This window comes from Macaca mulatta, chromosome 2 (assembly GCF_049350105.2).
Source record: "Macaca mulatta isolate MMU2019108-1 chromosome 2, T2T-MMU8v2.0, whole genome shotgun sequence".
NCBI classification, from domain to species: domain Eukaryota; kingdom Metazoa; phylum Chordata; class Mammalia; order Primates; family Cercopithecidae; genus Macaca; species Macaca mulatta.
The window spans coordinates 98,497,885-98,514,052 of NC_133407.1; the positions used below are offsets into that span (position 1 = coordinate 98,497,885).

At 43.1% G+C, this 16,168-nt stretch overlaps 1 protein-coding gene across 18 annotated transcripts in view; it reads right to left on the reverse strand.

Annotated features, from left to right (window-relative positions):
• Positions 1-16,168, reverse strand: part of DGKG (diacylglycerol kinase gamma) — a 211,807-nt gene that overhangs the window by 168,251 nt on the left and 27,388 nt on the right. For all 18 annotated transcript variants that reach the window (XR_013413764.1, XR_013413761.1, XR_013413759.1 and 15 more), the window contains exon 2: positions 1,796-2,110. Coding sequence is in view for 10 of the 18 variants with exons in the window: in XM_077992026.1 (XP_077848152.1) it covers positions 1,796-1,862 (67 nt within the window). In the remaining 8 variants the exon portion in view is untranslated. The remainder of the gene's footprint in view (positions 1-1,795; positions 2,111-16,168) is intronic.

The following is a 16,168-nucleotide window of genomic DNA, read 5'->3' on the forward strand; positions in this document are numbered from 1 at the left end:
GAGTCCTGTTTGTCTTCCTCTGTGAGGCAGTGATCTCTTTGAGGGCAGGAACTGTGTCTCATTTATTGCTGGATCCCTGGAGCCTGGCACATAGAAAGGCATAGTGGATATGTTATCACCATCTCAAAATCAACATTCCCAAACATTCCCCATCAGCCCTGCATCCTGATGTCATTTTCTACAGATTCAGTCTGCAAGGTATCTTTGATGACTTTCTTTTGTTCTATATGTGTTGATGGTATTTCCACCACAGTTTCCCACGAATTAGCATTTGTTCATGGCCACCCTCACCATCTTAGCCTAGCTCTTTGGCTCAGACTAGGTTTCCTCCAAAGGATCCTGCCCAATTCCCTGGCCTGGAAACTGCCTGATCCAAGCAACCCTGCATACAGTCTCTAGATTCCTGGCTCTAAATTTTGCCCACACTTTGACACGCAAGGCCTAAGGCCTTCTGCTATCCCCATGCCTCCTTATGTCCTCCTCATTCTCTGCGCCTTCTCACCATCCAGCCCAGAAGCTCTCCTTAACCATCCCTGCACACTACAGGAATGCATAGTGGGTGTGTTATCGCCATCTCAAAATCAACATTCCTAAACATTCCTTTTGCTTCCATCATTCCCCTTCCATCTACTGCTCACATTTTAAACCTCTTTCCTCCATGGAGTTTATCCAGCTAAACCCTCTGTTATCGGTTCAACTGTGCCCCAAACCTCATATTTATGTGTTAAAGTTCTATCCCTCAATAACTCAGGATGTAACCTTATTTGGGTGGTTGCAGATATAATTAGTTAAGATGAAGTCATGACTGACTGAATAGGGGGGTCCAGGCCAATAAGGTTGTGTGCCTAGGATAGGGGGATCTTTGGACACAGAGATATGCACACAGGGAGAATGTCATGTGAGGGCATGCAGGGAGAATATGGCCATCCACAAGCCAAAAACACAGCCCTGGGATGGATCCCTTCTCCACAACTCTCAGAAGGAGCCAGCGCCGCTAACTCCTTGATTGTGGATTGAACCAAGTAGCAAAGTATAATACAACCCCCATACCAGTTTCCCTTGGTTTTTGATTCCCTTCTCGTTTCTATGCTTAGTTTAGCCAGCTCTACCAGAGCTGTTTGCCTGCAGCCTTAAAGCTGTTCTCTGTGTCACGAGCACATTTCTGATTCCCTAAAAAGATTCTGATTCCTCAAGGGTAGGCATCCCCTTTGTGCTTCTTGTTTTTCTTCCTTCCTGGGAAGGCCTTCCCTTCCCAGAACAAAGTCAAGAAAGAAACACACATCAGCATTCAGCAACTTACTGCAAGAAGGCCTTGGTTCCAAATGCAGGAATATATTACAGTAAACAATTGAGTAACGTAGCCATGCAGCATGCAGCCCTTCAAAACTATGCTCTAAAGAGGCCTTAATGATGTGAGAAAATACATACGATACATTAGGTGAGAAATGCAGGCTTAACGAAGGGTGTATACAGTGTGAGCTCAACGGTGTAAGGCAAAATGCACAGCAGGGAAGTGCTCTAAGATGTTTGTAGTGTTGTCAGGAATTTTTAACCTACTCTATTTTTTTCTATGTATATTCCAAATTTCTATGGTGAGCACGTAGTATTTACTGAGCCTAAAGATAATTGTGTTTTTATGTTAAATACACTAATTCTGTGTTTATAAGGAAATATAAGCCATTAGGCCCGACATCGTTCTTTGTGGCTTTGCAATGATAATATACTGGGCTTTCCAGAAATGATGTCTCCAGCCAAGAAGAAATCCTGGCCCAGGTCTGTCCATGCATTTACTCACATTCTGAATATTTCTGCAGCTGGTCAAATTCTTCCGGAGTGAGGGAGACCCACCGTTCTTCACCCATTTTTAAACTTGGCGTGAGTGGCTAAAGGGCAGGGATGGAGTTTTGTTCGCTAGGCTGAAGTGGAGGCCCAGCCAAAAGCTTGGCTCATTGCAGATTTGCGATGTAAGTCTTTCAGGAGACTTCTGGGAGCACGCAAGTGTACACAGCAGCAGCAGGCACCTCTCAGAAGATGAGACAAGATCTCTGCTATTCCTTAGGCAACATCCTCCTTTCTGTATTCAAGGTAAATTCAGAAATCCTGGCTCTTCCTAGGTAGAAGCAAAAAGAGACATTGTAAATGAGAGTGTTAAAAAAAAAAGGCCCGAATTTTCTTCGCTGAAAGATCTACAGGGAACAATGGTTCAATGGTTCTCAAGGATGGTTCTCCCCTCAGAGAGGTCTGAAGAGGGGATAACGACAGTTGCCTGGCTGGGAGTGAGTGTTGAGGGGCAAGCTGTGGCCTGTATGAATAGGTGGGCCATACTACTCAGCTCTGGGAAATGTTCAATGTGTCACATGAGAGGTGGTATTAGGGCTGCCTAAGGGCATCCTCAGGGCATAAAAATGCCTTAGGCTCTTGGGTGACTCATGAGTAATTACAGGAACAGGAGCCTATGCAGCCATTCTCTCCTCCACTGATTTCCAAATTCCACCATGATAGCTCTGGTGAGCCATTTTGGAATACCCCCAAGACTGGCTAACATCTAGTGACTGAAGCAATTCTCTGTCCTCTTAGAGTCATAAAAAAGAGAGTTAGAGGGATGGGCTGCTGGCCTCAATGAGGCAGGGAAATGGGGATGGATTCAAAAAAAAACACTGAGTATCATTTCCTTTGAGCCTCTTGTACTGTGGGTCATTAAATCAGTTTTGTGGTTGTGAAATTGATGTAATGAATCACAACAAACATGCAAACACATGACACGGAATAGGATAGAATGAGATGGAGTTGAAAATACTACAGTGCATCTACCATAGTAAGGGGACGTATTATGTCATAGGCTTTTCCTTCAGCTATACACCCATGGTTATACTGATCATATTGTGAAGTGTCTTTCTTATTCTCAGTTGAGGTTACAAACATGGTTGGGAAGCCACCAACCTAAAAAGGTGAGAAATAAAGACCAATTGAAACACAGGCTCCAATGCTGCCAAAGAACAAGCCCAGTTTTAATAAAACAGGATCCATCCTGTGGCCAACTGCAAGGCAAGTCTGGGGTGCCTGGAGCATATGAGCAGTGCTGGATGAGATGACCAAGTTGGGAGGCATATATGGACCATTCTCTGGGGAAGTGTGTAGACTGGTTGTTTTGGACCTGGAGAGTGAACTAGAGCTGAGGGAAGATGCCGGAGAGAGAGAGAGATTCTAGCTTTATAAAGAAGACCTTCCATTAACCAGAATGCATGGCAAGGAAATGAGATACCCACATTCCTGGGGACATTAAGTTCTAGTTTCTCTCCTTGAAAGTCCAACTCTCTCCTTAATCCAGCCAGCTCGACTCTGCTCCTTGGCGCTTGCTGCTGTCTAGGTCATCAGTGACCTAGTTGCCAAATCCAACAGGCACCTTTCAGTCCTTCCTCACCTCGTTTCTCTCTCTGCAGTCTTTGCTATAGCACAAAACTTCCACCTTGAAACTCTCTTATCTTTCTAGGTGTTTCTTCTCAGTCTCCTTCAGCCTCTTCTTTTGCCATCTTTAAATATTGAAATGTTTCCACAGCAAAGACATAGAATCAGCCTAAAGGTCTATCAATGGAAGACTGGATAAAGGAAATGTGGTACATACACACCATGGAATACTACACAGCCATAAAAAAGAATGAGATCCTGTTCCTTGCAGCAGCATGGATGGAGCTGGAGGACATTATCCTAAGTGAACAAATGCAGGAACAGAAATCCAGATACAGCACATCCTCACTTATAAGTGGGAGCTGAACATTGAGAACACAGGGATACAAAGAAAGGAACAATAGGTCCTGGGGCCTACTTGAAGGTGGAGGATGGGAGGAGGGAGAGAACTGAAAAACTACCTACTGGATACTATGCTTATTACCTGAGTGACAAAATAATCTGTTCACCAAACCCCCGTGACATGCGATTTACCTATATAACAAACCTGCACACATACCCCTGAACCTAAAATAAAAGTTAAAGAAAAAATTGGTGCTTCCAAAGTCCGGTCCTCAGCCCTCTTCTCACTCTACATCCCTTCCCTGATGGATCTCATCCACCTCCAAGTTTTAATGACCCCCCGCATGCTGCGGCAGCCCTGAGCTCTCTCCTTGGTCTGAATCTGAATATTCAGATATTCAGATGCCTTAATCCAGATCTGAATATCCAACCATCTACTGTGACTCCCTTCTGTGTCCCAAACCATCCCTGATCTGCACCTTCCAGTGTCCCCAGCCGCTCGGGTTATGCCCAAGAGAAACCAGTGCCCAGGTCAGAGGCAGGAGGCTCAGCTAAGCTCCTCCCCTTTTCTCTCCTGCTAAACCCAGGCACTAGCCCCAGAGTTTGACTGTCCACTGTGTGCTCCTTTTTGTCCATCACACCATCTCTGGCATTAACTCAGACCTTCCTTATCCCTTGCCTGGCCTTTGACAGCAGCCACCTGCTGCTCTTCCTGCCTTGCACTTTGTTCTCCCCTTGCTCTGCTCTCTAAATTGCCAACCAGATCACATCTCTCTCAGTAATACAATTCTTCAGTAGTTTCTACTGCTTGTAGAATAAGATGTAATCTTCTTTTCATGAAACACAAAGCTCTTTATGATCTGGCTCCTGATGATCAATTTAGTATGAACGTGAGGAGTATCCTTTAGAAATCTTTGCCATCATGCCAGGGAATCTAGCATTGCCACCACTGTCACCGCTGCTGCTGCTGCTATCAATGAATGGACATGTACTTTACACTGTGCTATATGCTTTATATACATTATCTAATTTAGTCCTCTTAATAACATGTAAATTCAATACTGCTCTCTCTGTTTTGCAGATGAGAAAAAAAATGAGGCTAGGTGTTTAGTAAACATGGCGAGAAGAAAGAAGGAGCCACCAGTGCTTCTGTTTAAGAATGCCCCCTACTGGGCACGGCGGTGGCTCATGCCTGTAATCCCAGCACTTTGGGAGGCTGAGGTGGGCGGATCATGAGGTCAGGAGATCGAGACCATCCTGGTCAACATGGTGAAACCCTGTCTCTAATAAAAATACAAAAATTAGCTGGGTGTGGTCGGGCATGGTGGCTCATGCCTGTAATCCCAGCACTTTGGGAGGCCGAGGTGGGCAGATCACAAGGTCAGGAGATTGAGACCATCCTGGCTAACACGGTGAAACCCCGTCTCTACTAAAAATACAAAAAAAAAAAAAAAAAAAAAAATCCAGGCGTGGTGGCAGGCGCCTGTAGTCCCAGCTGCGGGGGAGGCTGAGGCTGAAGAATGGCGTGAACCCGGAAGGCAGAGCTTGCAGTGAACCGAGATCGTGCTACTGCACTCCAGCCTGGGCGACAGAGCGAGACTCCATCTCAAAATAAATAAATAAATAAAAGAAAAAAAAGAAAAAGAAAAAAGGAAATGATTAAACCATTCACACTTAATGTGGTATGTTTGACCTGGCTTCTGTCAACCTGGCCAACATAGTGAAACCCCATCCCTACTAAATATACAAAAATTAGCCGGGCATGGTGGCGCATGCCTGTAATCCCAGCTACTCGGAAGGCTGAGGGAGGAGAATCGCTTGAACCAGGGAGTCGGAGGTTGCAGTGAGCCAAGATTGCACCACTGCACTCCAGTCTGGCAACAGAGTGAAAGTCTGTCAAAAAAAAAAAAAAAAAAAAAAGAATGCCTCCATTGCCTGGGCATTCTGCACACCTTCAGAAGCACAGAGGGAGATCTAAGAGGACGCAGAGGCACACTGCATGACAGAACAACACTGAACTAAAACCAGAAGGCACGGAATTTGAATCTGGGCTCTGCCCTCTTCGAGCTATTTCACCCTAGACATATTTTTCATCTCTTGAACTTTGGTTTCTTCATCTAAAACATGAAGATATTAATTAAAAGGCTTACTGGGTTGCTATTAGGATGAAGTGGGTTAATAAATGCAAAAACCATAAAAACAAGATCCCCACCTGACGCAATGCCCGCACATAGCAAACACTCAATAAATCATTGTTATTATCATCCAGTTACAAATACAACATGTAGCAAGGTGGCTTAAACGATCAGCTGAATAAAAAAAAACAAACAAAATAACCCCATTAAAAAGTGGGCAAAGGGCACAAACAGACTCTTATCAAAAGAAGACAATACAAGTGGCCAACAAACATGAACAAATGCTCAACGTTGCTAATCATCAGAGAAATGCAAATCAAAACCATGACTATTATTAAAAAGACAAGCAATAACAGATGCTGATGAGGCTTTGGAGAAAGGGAATGCCTACACATTGCTGCTGGGAATGTAAATTAGTTCAGTCACTGTGGAAAGCAGGTTGATTTCTCAGATAACTTAAAACAGACCTCCCATGCAATGCAGCAATCCCATTAGTGGGTATACATCCAAACAAAAATAAGTAGTTCCACAAAAAAGACACATGCACTCATGTGTTCATCACAGCACTATTCACAGTAGCAAAGACACGGAATCACCCTGGGTGCTCATCAGTGATGGATTGGATAAAGAAAATGTAGTACACATATACTATACAATACTACACAGCCATAAAAAAAGAATGCAGTCGTGTCCTTTGCAGCAACATGGATGCAGCTTGAGGCCATTATCCTACACGAATTAACACAGGAATAGAAAATACCAAATAAAAATACCAAATACCAAATAGAAAATACGTGAAAACCAAACACCACATGTTCTTACTTATAAGTGGGAACTAAACATTGGGTACATATGGACATAAATATGGAAATAACAGACACTGGGGATTACTAGAGGGGCGAGGGGGAAAGGAGCAAAGGTTGAAAAACGGAAAAATTGGATACTATGCTCACTACCTGGGTGATCCGATTATTCATACCCCAAACATCAACATCATGCAATGTACTCAGGTAAAAAACCTGCCCCTGTACCCGCTGAATAATAGTTGAAATTTAAAAAAATCAGCTGACAGTAGTCGAGTAGAAAGTTTCTAGTGTTGTGCCACAGGTTTTGGAACTTGATCTGATACTGCTCCAGGTTGTTGTAATTTTGTAATTACTCATCAAACTCTTATCCACTAGTTTTAGCATCCACTAATGATTCTTGCCTGGATTAATTATTACAATGATATTGATTTTCTAATTCCATCATTCCCTCTGTATTTGTTAGTTAGGAGTCTATTGTAAGTAAGAGCTTTCCCTTCTTGTTATTTATATCAATTTATATGTATACTATAAAGATAAATTATAAATATATAAAGAATATATATGTGTGTATAAAAACTGCATTTATATATAATATATATTTATTTTCATGGATTCTTATTTTATTCTGTGGATTACAAATCTGTTGCTACCTCAAATTGTTCCAGATTTGATCAGTGGAAACTCAGTCAAGGTGATGATTTGTTCTTTAGATATATCTCAATCATTTTTTGAGCACATCCTTATTTTCTAGCTCTACAAAATGTTTCAGCCTCATCTTGAACTTCCTCAACTCAAGTGCTAAAATCAGTCATTTCTCTAAGGAGTTCCTTTAGTGAAGAATGACATTTGAAGCCAAGGCTTGGATTCCAGGTATGCTCATTGCTGCTGAGGTGTCATTGCTTCTAGGCCCTATCAAGCACAGAGCTAGAAAATAGATGTGTGTACTGGGCATGGTGGCTCACGCCTATGATCCCAGCACTTTTGGAGGCTGAGGCAGAAGGATCACTTGAGCCCAGGAGTTTGAGACCAGCCTGGCCTACATGGTGAAACTCTGTTTCTATTAAAAATACAAAAATTAGCTGGGTGTGGTGGTGCATGCCTGTAGTCCCAGCTACTCAGGAGGCTGAGGCAGGAGAATCGCTCAAACCTGGGAGGTGGGGGTTGGATGTTGCAGTGAGCCGAGATCGTGCCACTGCACTCCAGCGTGGGTGACAGAGTGAGAAACTGTCTAAAAAAAAAAAATATGTACACAGATATACACACACATGAACCCCTCATCTCTCTCTCTCTCTCTGTTAAATACCTTGAGTTCATACTTACACCTCCACCTTCAGTCCAACATTACAAAGTCAATTGTACCCTTCCCTTCCTTCCATATTTTTTAACTTTCTTCTCTAACAAGCTTTGTTTCCATCATCTACAACATACTTATTTGCTTACTACACAGAAAGTAGTTCCAGAATTGCTAGTCTACACCTCTGTGAAAAACAAAATAGACTTCAAGATTTGTTTACAGTACTATTGTTTTCAGGCAACAGCATACCCTCAAAATACTACTCTCAAAAGTTATGTAGGTTAGTTCTTTCTCACTCCCATCAGTTTATGTTGGTATTTCGTTTTAGGGTGTTTTCTTCATATCCACTGATTCTTTTTCAGTACGGTTCCAAAGTCAAAACTGTATAGAAAGATATATTCAGCCAGGCGTTGGTGGCTCACCCCTGTAATCTCAGCACTTTGGGAGGCTGAGCCAGGCAGATTGCTTGAGCCCAGGAGTTCTAGACCAGCTTGAGCAATATGGCAAAACCCTATCTGTACAAAACAAACAAACAAACAAAAAATTCGCCAGGCATGGTGGTGCGCATCTGTGGTACCAGATACCCAGGAGGCTGAGGTGGGAGGATCACCTGAGCCTGAGGGATCAAGGTTGTGGTGAACTATAATTGCACCACTACACTCCAGCCTGAGCAGCAGAATGGGATCCTTTCTTAATACAAAAACAAAAAGAAAAACAAAAAGACGTACTGAAAGAAGTATCCCTCATTCCTCTTACTCTGTTCCCAGCTCCTCTTTTCTATTTTATTCCCACTCAACCTTATAGTATCTAGTTTATACTTCCTGTGTTTATTTTTGCACATGTGAGAAGATAATGAATATCTTATTTCCCCTTTTCCTCCTCCTCCTCCTTCTTCTTCTTCTTCTTCTTTTTTTTTTTTTTTTTTTTTGAGACATGGTTTCTCTCTGTCTCATGGTGGAGAGCAGTAGTGGAATCACAGCTCACAGCAGCCTTGAACTCCTGGGTCAAGCAATTCTCCCACTTCAGCAGCCCCCTCCCGGCCCTCCCAGTAGAGTAGCTGTGATGTATGCCACTATGATCTGCTAATTTTTTTTTTTAACTCTTTGTAGAGACAGTGTCTCACTGTGTTGCCCAGGCTGGTCTTGAATTCCTGGGCTCAAGTGATCCACCTGCCTCGGCCTCCTAAAGTGCTGAGATTATATGTGAACGTTTGTGCCTGGCTTCCCTTTCTTTCTAATACAAAAGGTAGCACATTATAGATCATTATCTGCACATTGTTTTTTCACTAATCAATACACCCTATGAATCACACCATACCTGTTCGTAGAGATCTTTCTCATTTAGAATTAAATTGGATTCTGACACTTACCTCCTTAATATCCTTCAGAGGCCTCCCTTGGCCTCCAGGCAAAAAAGGACTGTCTCCTTAGCTATTTCCACAGGGTTCTTTACCTGTGGTAATAACTCACCTCCCCATTCTCACCCCCATTACCTCCTCCCCCACACTCCACCTTCCAGCCAAATCTATCTTCTGTCTACTGTTAGCACTAGCAAAGTGCCTGGATGTGGGAGGACCCCATAAGCCTTATGGACTGACAAATACACCATGCATTTGTTCTACTTGAAATGCCCTTTACTCCTCCCTTCCTATGACAAATCTCTACTCATCTCTTTGGATCCGGGTTAAAAGGTCACTTCTTTTCTACAGCTTTTTGAAATTCTTTGAGCAAATTTGCCTATTCTCCCAGCTGTGTTCCACAGAATTCTATATATTCCTCTATTGTGGTAGTTGACGATTCCTTGTGGGAGACAGACACCCAAACAGCTATTAATAATTAATACACAAGCTGGCAAGAGAAGTGGTGCAGATATGCCCAGAGATTTATGGAGTCCTCTAATGTGTCTGAAGCAGGCACAAGGAATCAGGAAAAGCTTCCTGAAGGAGCTGATGCTCCTGCTGAGGAGGGGTGATGAGGTAATGTGGTATACATTGCTATCACTCAACAAATATTCATATTATCATTATCATGATTGTTCCATTGTAGCTCAGTGCTTGACTTCACAGTGGAAAGAGCTACACCATTCTTCTTCTTTTTTTTTTTCTTGAGATGGAGTCTTGCTCTGCCACCCAGACTGGAGTGTCGTGGCACGATCTCAGCTCACTGCAACCTCCACCTCCTGGGTTCAAGCGATTCTCTTGTCTCAGCCTCCCGAGTAGCTGGGATTACAGGAGCCTGCCACCATGCCCAGCTAATTTTTGTATTTTTTGTAGAGACGAGGTTTCACCATGTTGGCCAGGCTGGTCTCGAACTCCTGACCTCAGGTGATCTGCCTGCCTCGGCCTCCCACAGTGCTGGGATTACAGGTGTGAGCCACTGCGCCTGGCCTTACACCATTCTTTACTTCCTTCAAGAAAAGTTAGGGGCCTAAAACACTGCCTGACTTTCCAGGTGGTATTCCATGGGACAGCCCGCCTCTGGCTTCTGCCCTTTGATGAAGGTGACAGCTGATACTCAGGAGGGCTTTCTGTAGCTCACGAAGCTCGGCACATCCCTCAGCAGCCCGCTCCATCACTCCCCTCTCAGAGGCTCTTTGTAGTATGAACAATCTTCTTATTACTACCCCCAAGCATCTTTTCTGACAGAAAAAGTTGAATAGGATTTTCTAAATAAAACTCAGATTGGATATTGTCTGACTTGGCTAGGAGAAGAGTATTTTATGTCTCTACAGCTATGTCACTCTGAGCAATTGCTTCAGCTCCTTTGGCCTCAGTTTCCTTGTCTATAAAATGAGGGGGTGGGAATAATGGTTTCTAATGCATTTTCTAGCTCTGCAATTTTATATACTGGATCAAATTCTATTTGTTCTGTACAGATGTCAGCATGGAAATCACAAGTCAGGAGGAAGAAGGCAAATTCAATGAGTATTGAATTGCACCCTGGGTCTCTCTATTCATTTGAATGAATCAGCCATACCCAATTATCCAGGAACAAACACCTCCTCATCTCCTCTTTGCTCTCCTAAAAACATTAATTCATGAATATGACATCAGATTGGAGAAGCCTATTTATGTGCATTTGAAGGTTTATTACAAAGCCATAATGAGTACATTTTCATAAGGGAAGAAAGACTAAAAGCTACGAAGACAAAAACCCCTCTCTTCTCAGACTTGTGGAAAGTCACAACTTGACAAGTGCCCCATCTCTGGCTTTTACTCCTACTGTTCCTTCTTCAACCCTGTAATTCTTATGCAGCCTTTGGAGTTTAGTTTAAGTTGTACCTAAAGATGCCCTCTTTAATTGCCCAGATGTGGCTGGGCATATCCACTCTGCTCTCCAATAGCACTTTGGGCTTTTCTCCATTATGACGTTTGCTGAGTGCATGTACTTACCACCTCTCTTCCCTACAGGATTCTGAACTCCTTTAGGGCAGAAAGAATGTCCTGTCCACTTTGTAGCCCTAGCGATTACAAGATTTCTAAGAGTTCATTTTTTTGACACTAGAAAAATGATTCTTAACCTTTTTTGACCAAGATCATTTTCACGGAGTCAAAGATCCTACCACATCTATTTACATGTCCCTATAGAGGAAGAACTGGGTGATAAAAAGAATTCAAGAGGAACAAAAGACACAAGTTGCAGTACAGTTGTTGATAATATCGTTTATGAGTCACTTAATTTACCATAAAATATATATCAATACTTACATTTTAATATTAAAATAATGACCTACACGAGTATAGGCTATCAGGGTTATAAAGTTATAACAGATATAGACTTATAATCAAGTGACTTTACTATGCTTAATCTGATAGTATTTTGTAAGTTACATAAGTTGCTTGAATTTATCAATGAACTGTCACTATTGTGGTCATCGGTCACATTGGTGGTCCCCCAAACCATGCTTCCTGATATTTATGCCCTTTCTAGTTTCTTCCACTGAGTGTGGGCTGCACCTGTAACTAGCCTTAACCAAGAGAATGTATTACAAGTGGTGCTGTGTCAGTATCAGGCATAAGCCTTGAGAAGACCTGGCAGCTCCCACTTCTGTGTTCCTAAGGGCACTGAACTGCCATGTAAGAAGTTCAGCCATTTTGCTGGAGAGATCACATAGAGACCACGTGGAGAGGCCACATGGATGAAGGGAGATCTAACATTACAGAGAGGAGAACTGAGCAACTCAGCTGATGACAAGAACTGAAGCCCAAGGTGTAAGACCCCAGCCAAGCCACTCCAGCCAGCACCCAGTCATCTAAGTCTCATCCTAGCTGTGTTGTGGGACAAGAAGTCATTTGGGATTTAACAGCCTTAGCAGACATCACATGTGGAGCAGAGATAACCCGCCCCCACTCAGCCTGGTCTGGATTCCCAATGCACAGAAACACATAGACTAATAACATAAATGTGGAGCAACAACATTTTGAGGTAGTTATGTAATCATAGATAACCAAGACAACTACACAAGCACTTTTAGGGGCAGGTTATGCATGTGTCTATTTAGCAACAGAATCTGCATGATTCATGCTTGAACTGCAACTTACTCATGTCTTAAAATCTAGTAATTGGAAAATTATAGGCTAAAAATACCTTCGATGCAAATATGTATCACTGCCTGCTGTAGGGTTAACCAAATATCCTCCACAAACTACTATGATAATGATGAAGTCAAGTGAACTATAATTTCTAATTAATAAGCAAGAATAGCAGTAGCTGAAAACCACAACCTACTCGAAGCAAGACTGACATGCAATGATAACAACGGGGCCTTGCCCAGGTCACGGGATTCTAACCATCTGCTTGAGTGTGGGGGCTGTAGCTGCTGAGCATTTAGAAGCAGCCTGATTTCACAGATAACTGAATTAAAGCCCTTGGGGAACTTAGCAATGATCTAATTTAAGTTTATGAGTGGCAAATATGAGTAATACCTAATAACTCATTTAGCAGATTACCAGCATATAGTCCTTAAACAAACATAAACATAAAAGTCTTGGAATTGCATTCTATCCATAATAATTCAGAGAGGAATTTCATTTGAGAGGTACTTTGTACACCATTAGTGGCCTCAGAGTGAATCTGAGAATCTCTGCCACAGGATAGTCATGAAAATGTCAGGCTGAACCAAGTGCCCAGGTGGGGGACCTGGGAGTGGCTGGTGCCCAGGAAAAGCTTTAGGGCTCTGAGGAGAAGTTGAGAACTGCTACTCTGGGGGGTCTGTCTTTGGCACAGGCAGACAGTGTTGGTCTAAGAAGAGTGTAGCTCAGGGGCATCACAGTCTGAGGACTGGTCATTCATTCATTTGTTCACCTGCTCAACAAATCATTGTAATAACAAGCAATAGCAGCAACCTCCATTTATAGATTGCAACACGTCTTGTGCCTTGCAAACTTCATTTGTAATATGCACCAAACCCTGTGAGGAAGGTATGTTTTATGCCCATTTTATAGCTGTAGAAACAGGCCCAGGGTAATTCTCCCAAGTTGTCCTACCAGTAAATGACAGGACTGTATAGGAATCTAAGTCTGTGTTGTTCTAAAGCCCATGGTAACATCTCTGGCTGAATGAGTACTGAGAACCTAAGCATTGGGTCTGTGCAGGTACAGATGCCATTAATAAACCAACTGTGGAGCTGCCACACCCTGGTCCTCAACATGGAAGGGGAATGGAAGCCAGAAGAAAAACCATGGCCTGCTCCTGAAAAGCCAATATTATTTGAGAGGGAAAAAGCTATATTATATTAAACACGAGCACAGAATGGAATAGAATGCAAAATATGCAGGAAATTTGTAGGCAAAACATGGGACTTCGGAAAAAACCCTTACTCTTGCCCTGGGGCCACCTCTGTGAAACCTGGGAGAGTTCACTCAGCTTTGCCACTTGGGTCCTTTAACATGTGAGGAAATGTGAAGGAAGCAGGGTTGTGAATAGCAATGGAAAAGTCTGATTCTGAACTCCAGTGCTGAGGGGCTGATGTGGGAAGGGATTGTGAGTGGAGGTCTCCTTTATGAAATTACTACCTGGGGAAACAGCTGCCCTAGACTCATGCCTTGTGTCAGGGAGACTTCTGCCCAGAGCACCAAGCACAAGTCTGGCTTTAGAATTAGAGACCAGAATTCAGATCTCGGCTCTATCCCATACAACTGTGTGACATTAGCAGGTTCTTCTTCATCTCTGAATCGGAATGATGAAAATATTAACACATGCTTCACAAGGTTATTATGAGGATTATTTGTGTAACGTTTGCTATGGTTTGAATGTTTGTCCTCTCCAAAATTCATGTTGAAATTTACTCCCCAAAGTGGCAGTATCGAGAGGTGGGGCCTTTAAGAGGTAATTGGCTCCTGAGGATGCTGCCTTTGTGAATGGATTAATCCATTCATGGATTAATGGGTTATCGTGGGAGGGGAACTGGTGGCTTTATAAGAAGAGGAAGTGAGATCTGAACTAGCACCTTCAGCCCCCTCACCATATGATGCCCTGCACCACCTTGGGACTCTATGGAGAGCCACCACCAGTAAGAAGGGCCTCACCAGATGCAGTCCCTCAACTTTGGACTTCTCACCCTCAATAACTGTAAGAAATAAGTTCCTTTTCTCTGTAAGTTACCCAGCTTCAGGTATCCTGTTACAAGCAGCAAAAAATGGACTGTTTATGAGAGCATCACTAGTAAGACTTTCTGTCAGTGGTTTTGAAAGTGTGGTCCTCATCCCAGCAGCATCAGCACCACCTGGGGAATGTGTTAGGAAGGCAAATTATTGGAACCCACACAAGCGCTAGAGAAATTCAGGGTGGCCCAGCAACATGCCTGTGTTTTGTAACCACTGCTTTATGTGAATGTAAGGAACAGGACTAAGAAGAGAAACTTGGAGTATCTGGAGCTATTTCTTCTTCTTAATGGGGACCTTAAGCAGACAGATTTTGGGTCTGTCAAGTCAGTTCCACTTTCCTGAGGCAGGAAAACATTACAGGGAAGCTGGAGGCCCATGACTGCCAGAAAACTGTCATCATGCCACACTCCTAAAATTGTCATGTTGTGACTTATATTCCCTGCAGTATTTTCCTTTCTTTCCAATCTGGTTCTGTTTTTCATACTCCTTCTATAACATTCTGTGCAAAATACTCATCTAGAGAAGGCACAGAACAGATATGATTTTCTACCATAAAGCAAATGGACAAGAAACAAACCAAAACTCCAAGAAGGTAAGAAAATGACAGCTCTATTAAGGCCAGCAACTCATTCCCACACCAGAAATGGATCTGTCAGTGAAGAGACACTGCAGAGCCCTGGGCATGAGTATGGGGCTTGGGCAGGTCTAGAGACAGACAGCTCTGTAAAAATGCCCAGGTATTGTGGTGATAGTGGTGTGGTGTGTATGTGTATGTGTTTTAACAATAACCACAAAAAAACCACACTAAAGAGAAAACATTCAAGTTTGGAACGGTGTGTAAAACCATGCTCAGCTTGGTAAGTTCCCGTGGACTAGGAGGAACTTGAGGTCAGCCATCCAGTCATCATTCGCCACTTCATGAAGCGCTCGTGTTCTCCCTCCCCTCTCTCTTCTGCCAGCGCCTGATCTCCCATTCGCTAATTCTCCTTTCCTTTTCCTCTTCCCCTTTTTGTTTCCCATAGCAACATAAACAGCAGCAGCCGTTTACTGAGAGTCTACCACCTGTTCTATATTAATGCAATCCTCAAAATAATCTCTCAAGGTAATATTACACCTGGGACTAGGTTCCTTGCAGAAAACTGAGCCATCATTCAAAGCCATGTCTGCCTGAATGCAAAGCCCATATCCCCCCACTCCACTCTGCATCCGTACCGCTTCTCAGACATACGGAGATTATTAGTACCATCTCTAGATTGTAAACTGATGGAGGGTGGATTTACCGGTTCATTCCAGAAGCCTCGGGTTGAGTTTATGGAAGGCTCTGGGTAGCCAGGTGCCTCTTCCTCCACCAACCAACAGTGTCCTAATGGGCAATCATGCCATAATGATTCAGCACTGTGGACAACAGCATCTAGAGGTGCGTACACCTCATGCCTGGCCCAGACAATGTCCCTGGATGGCCTCCTCTACCCCAGAGGTGTCTAGAACCCAGTTTGAAATAAATTCTTCATTAATATTAGGTAACCTTTACAATGTGACAGATGGTCCTAAACAACTTGCATGAATTAGCTGGTTGACTCTT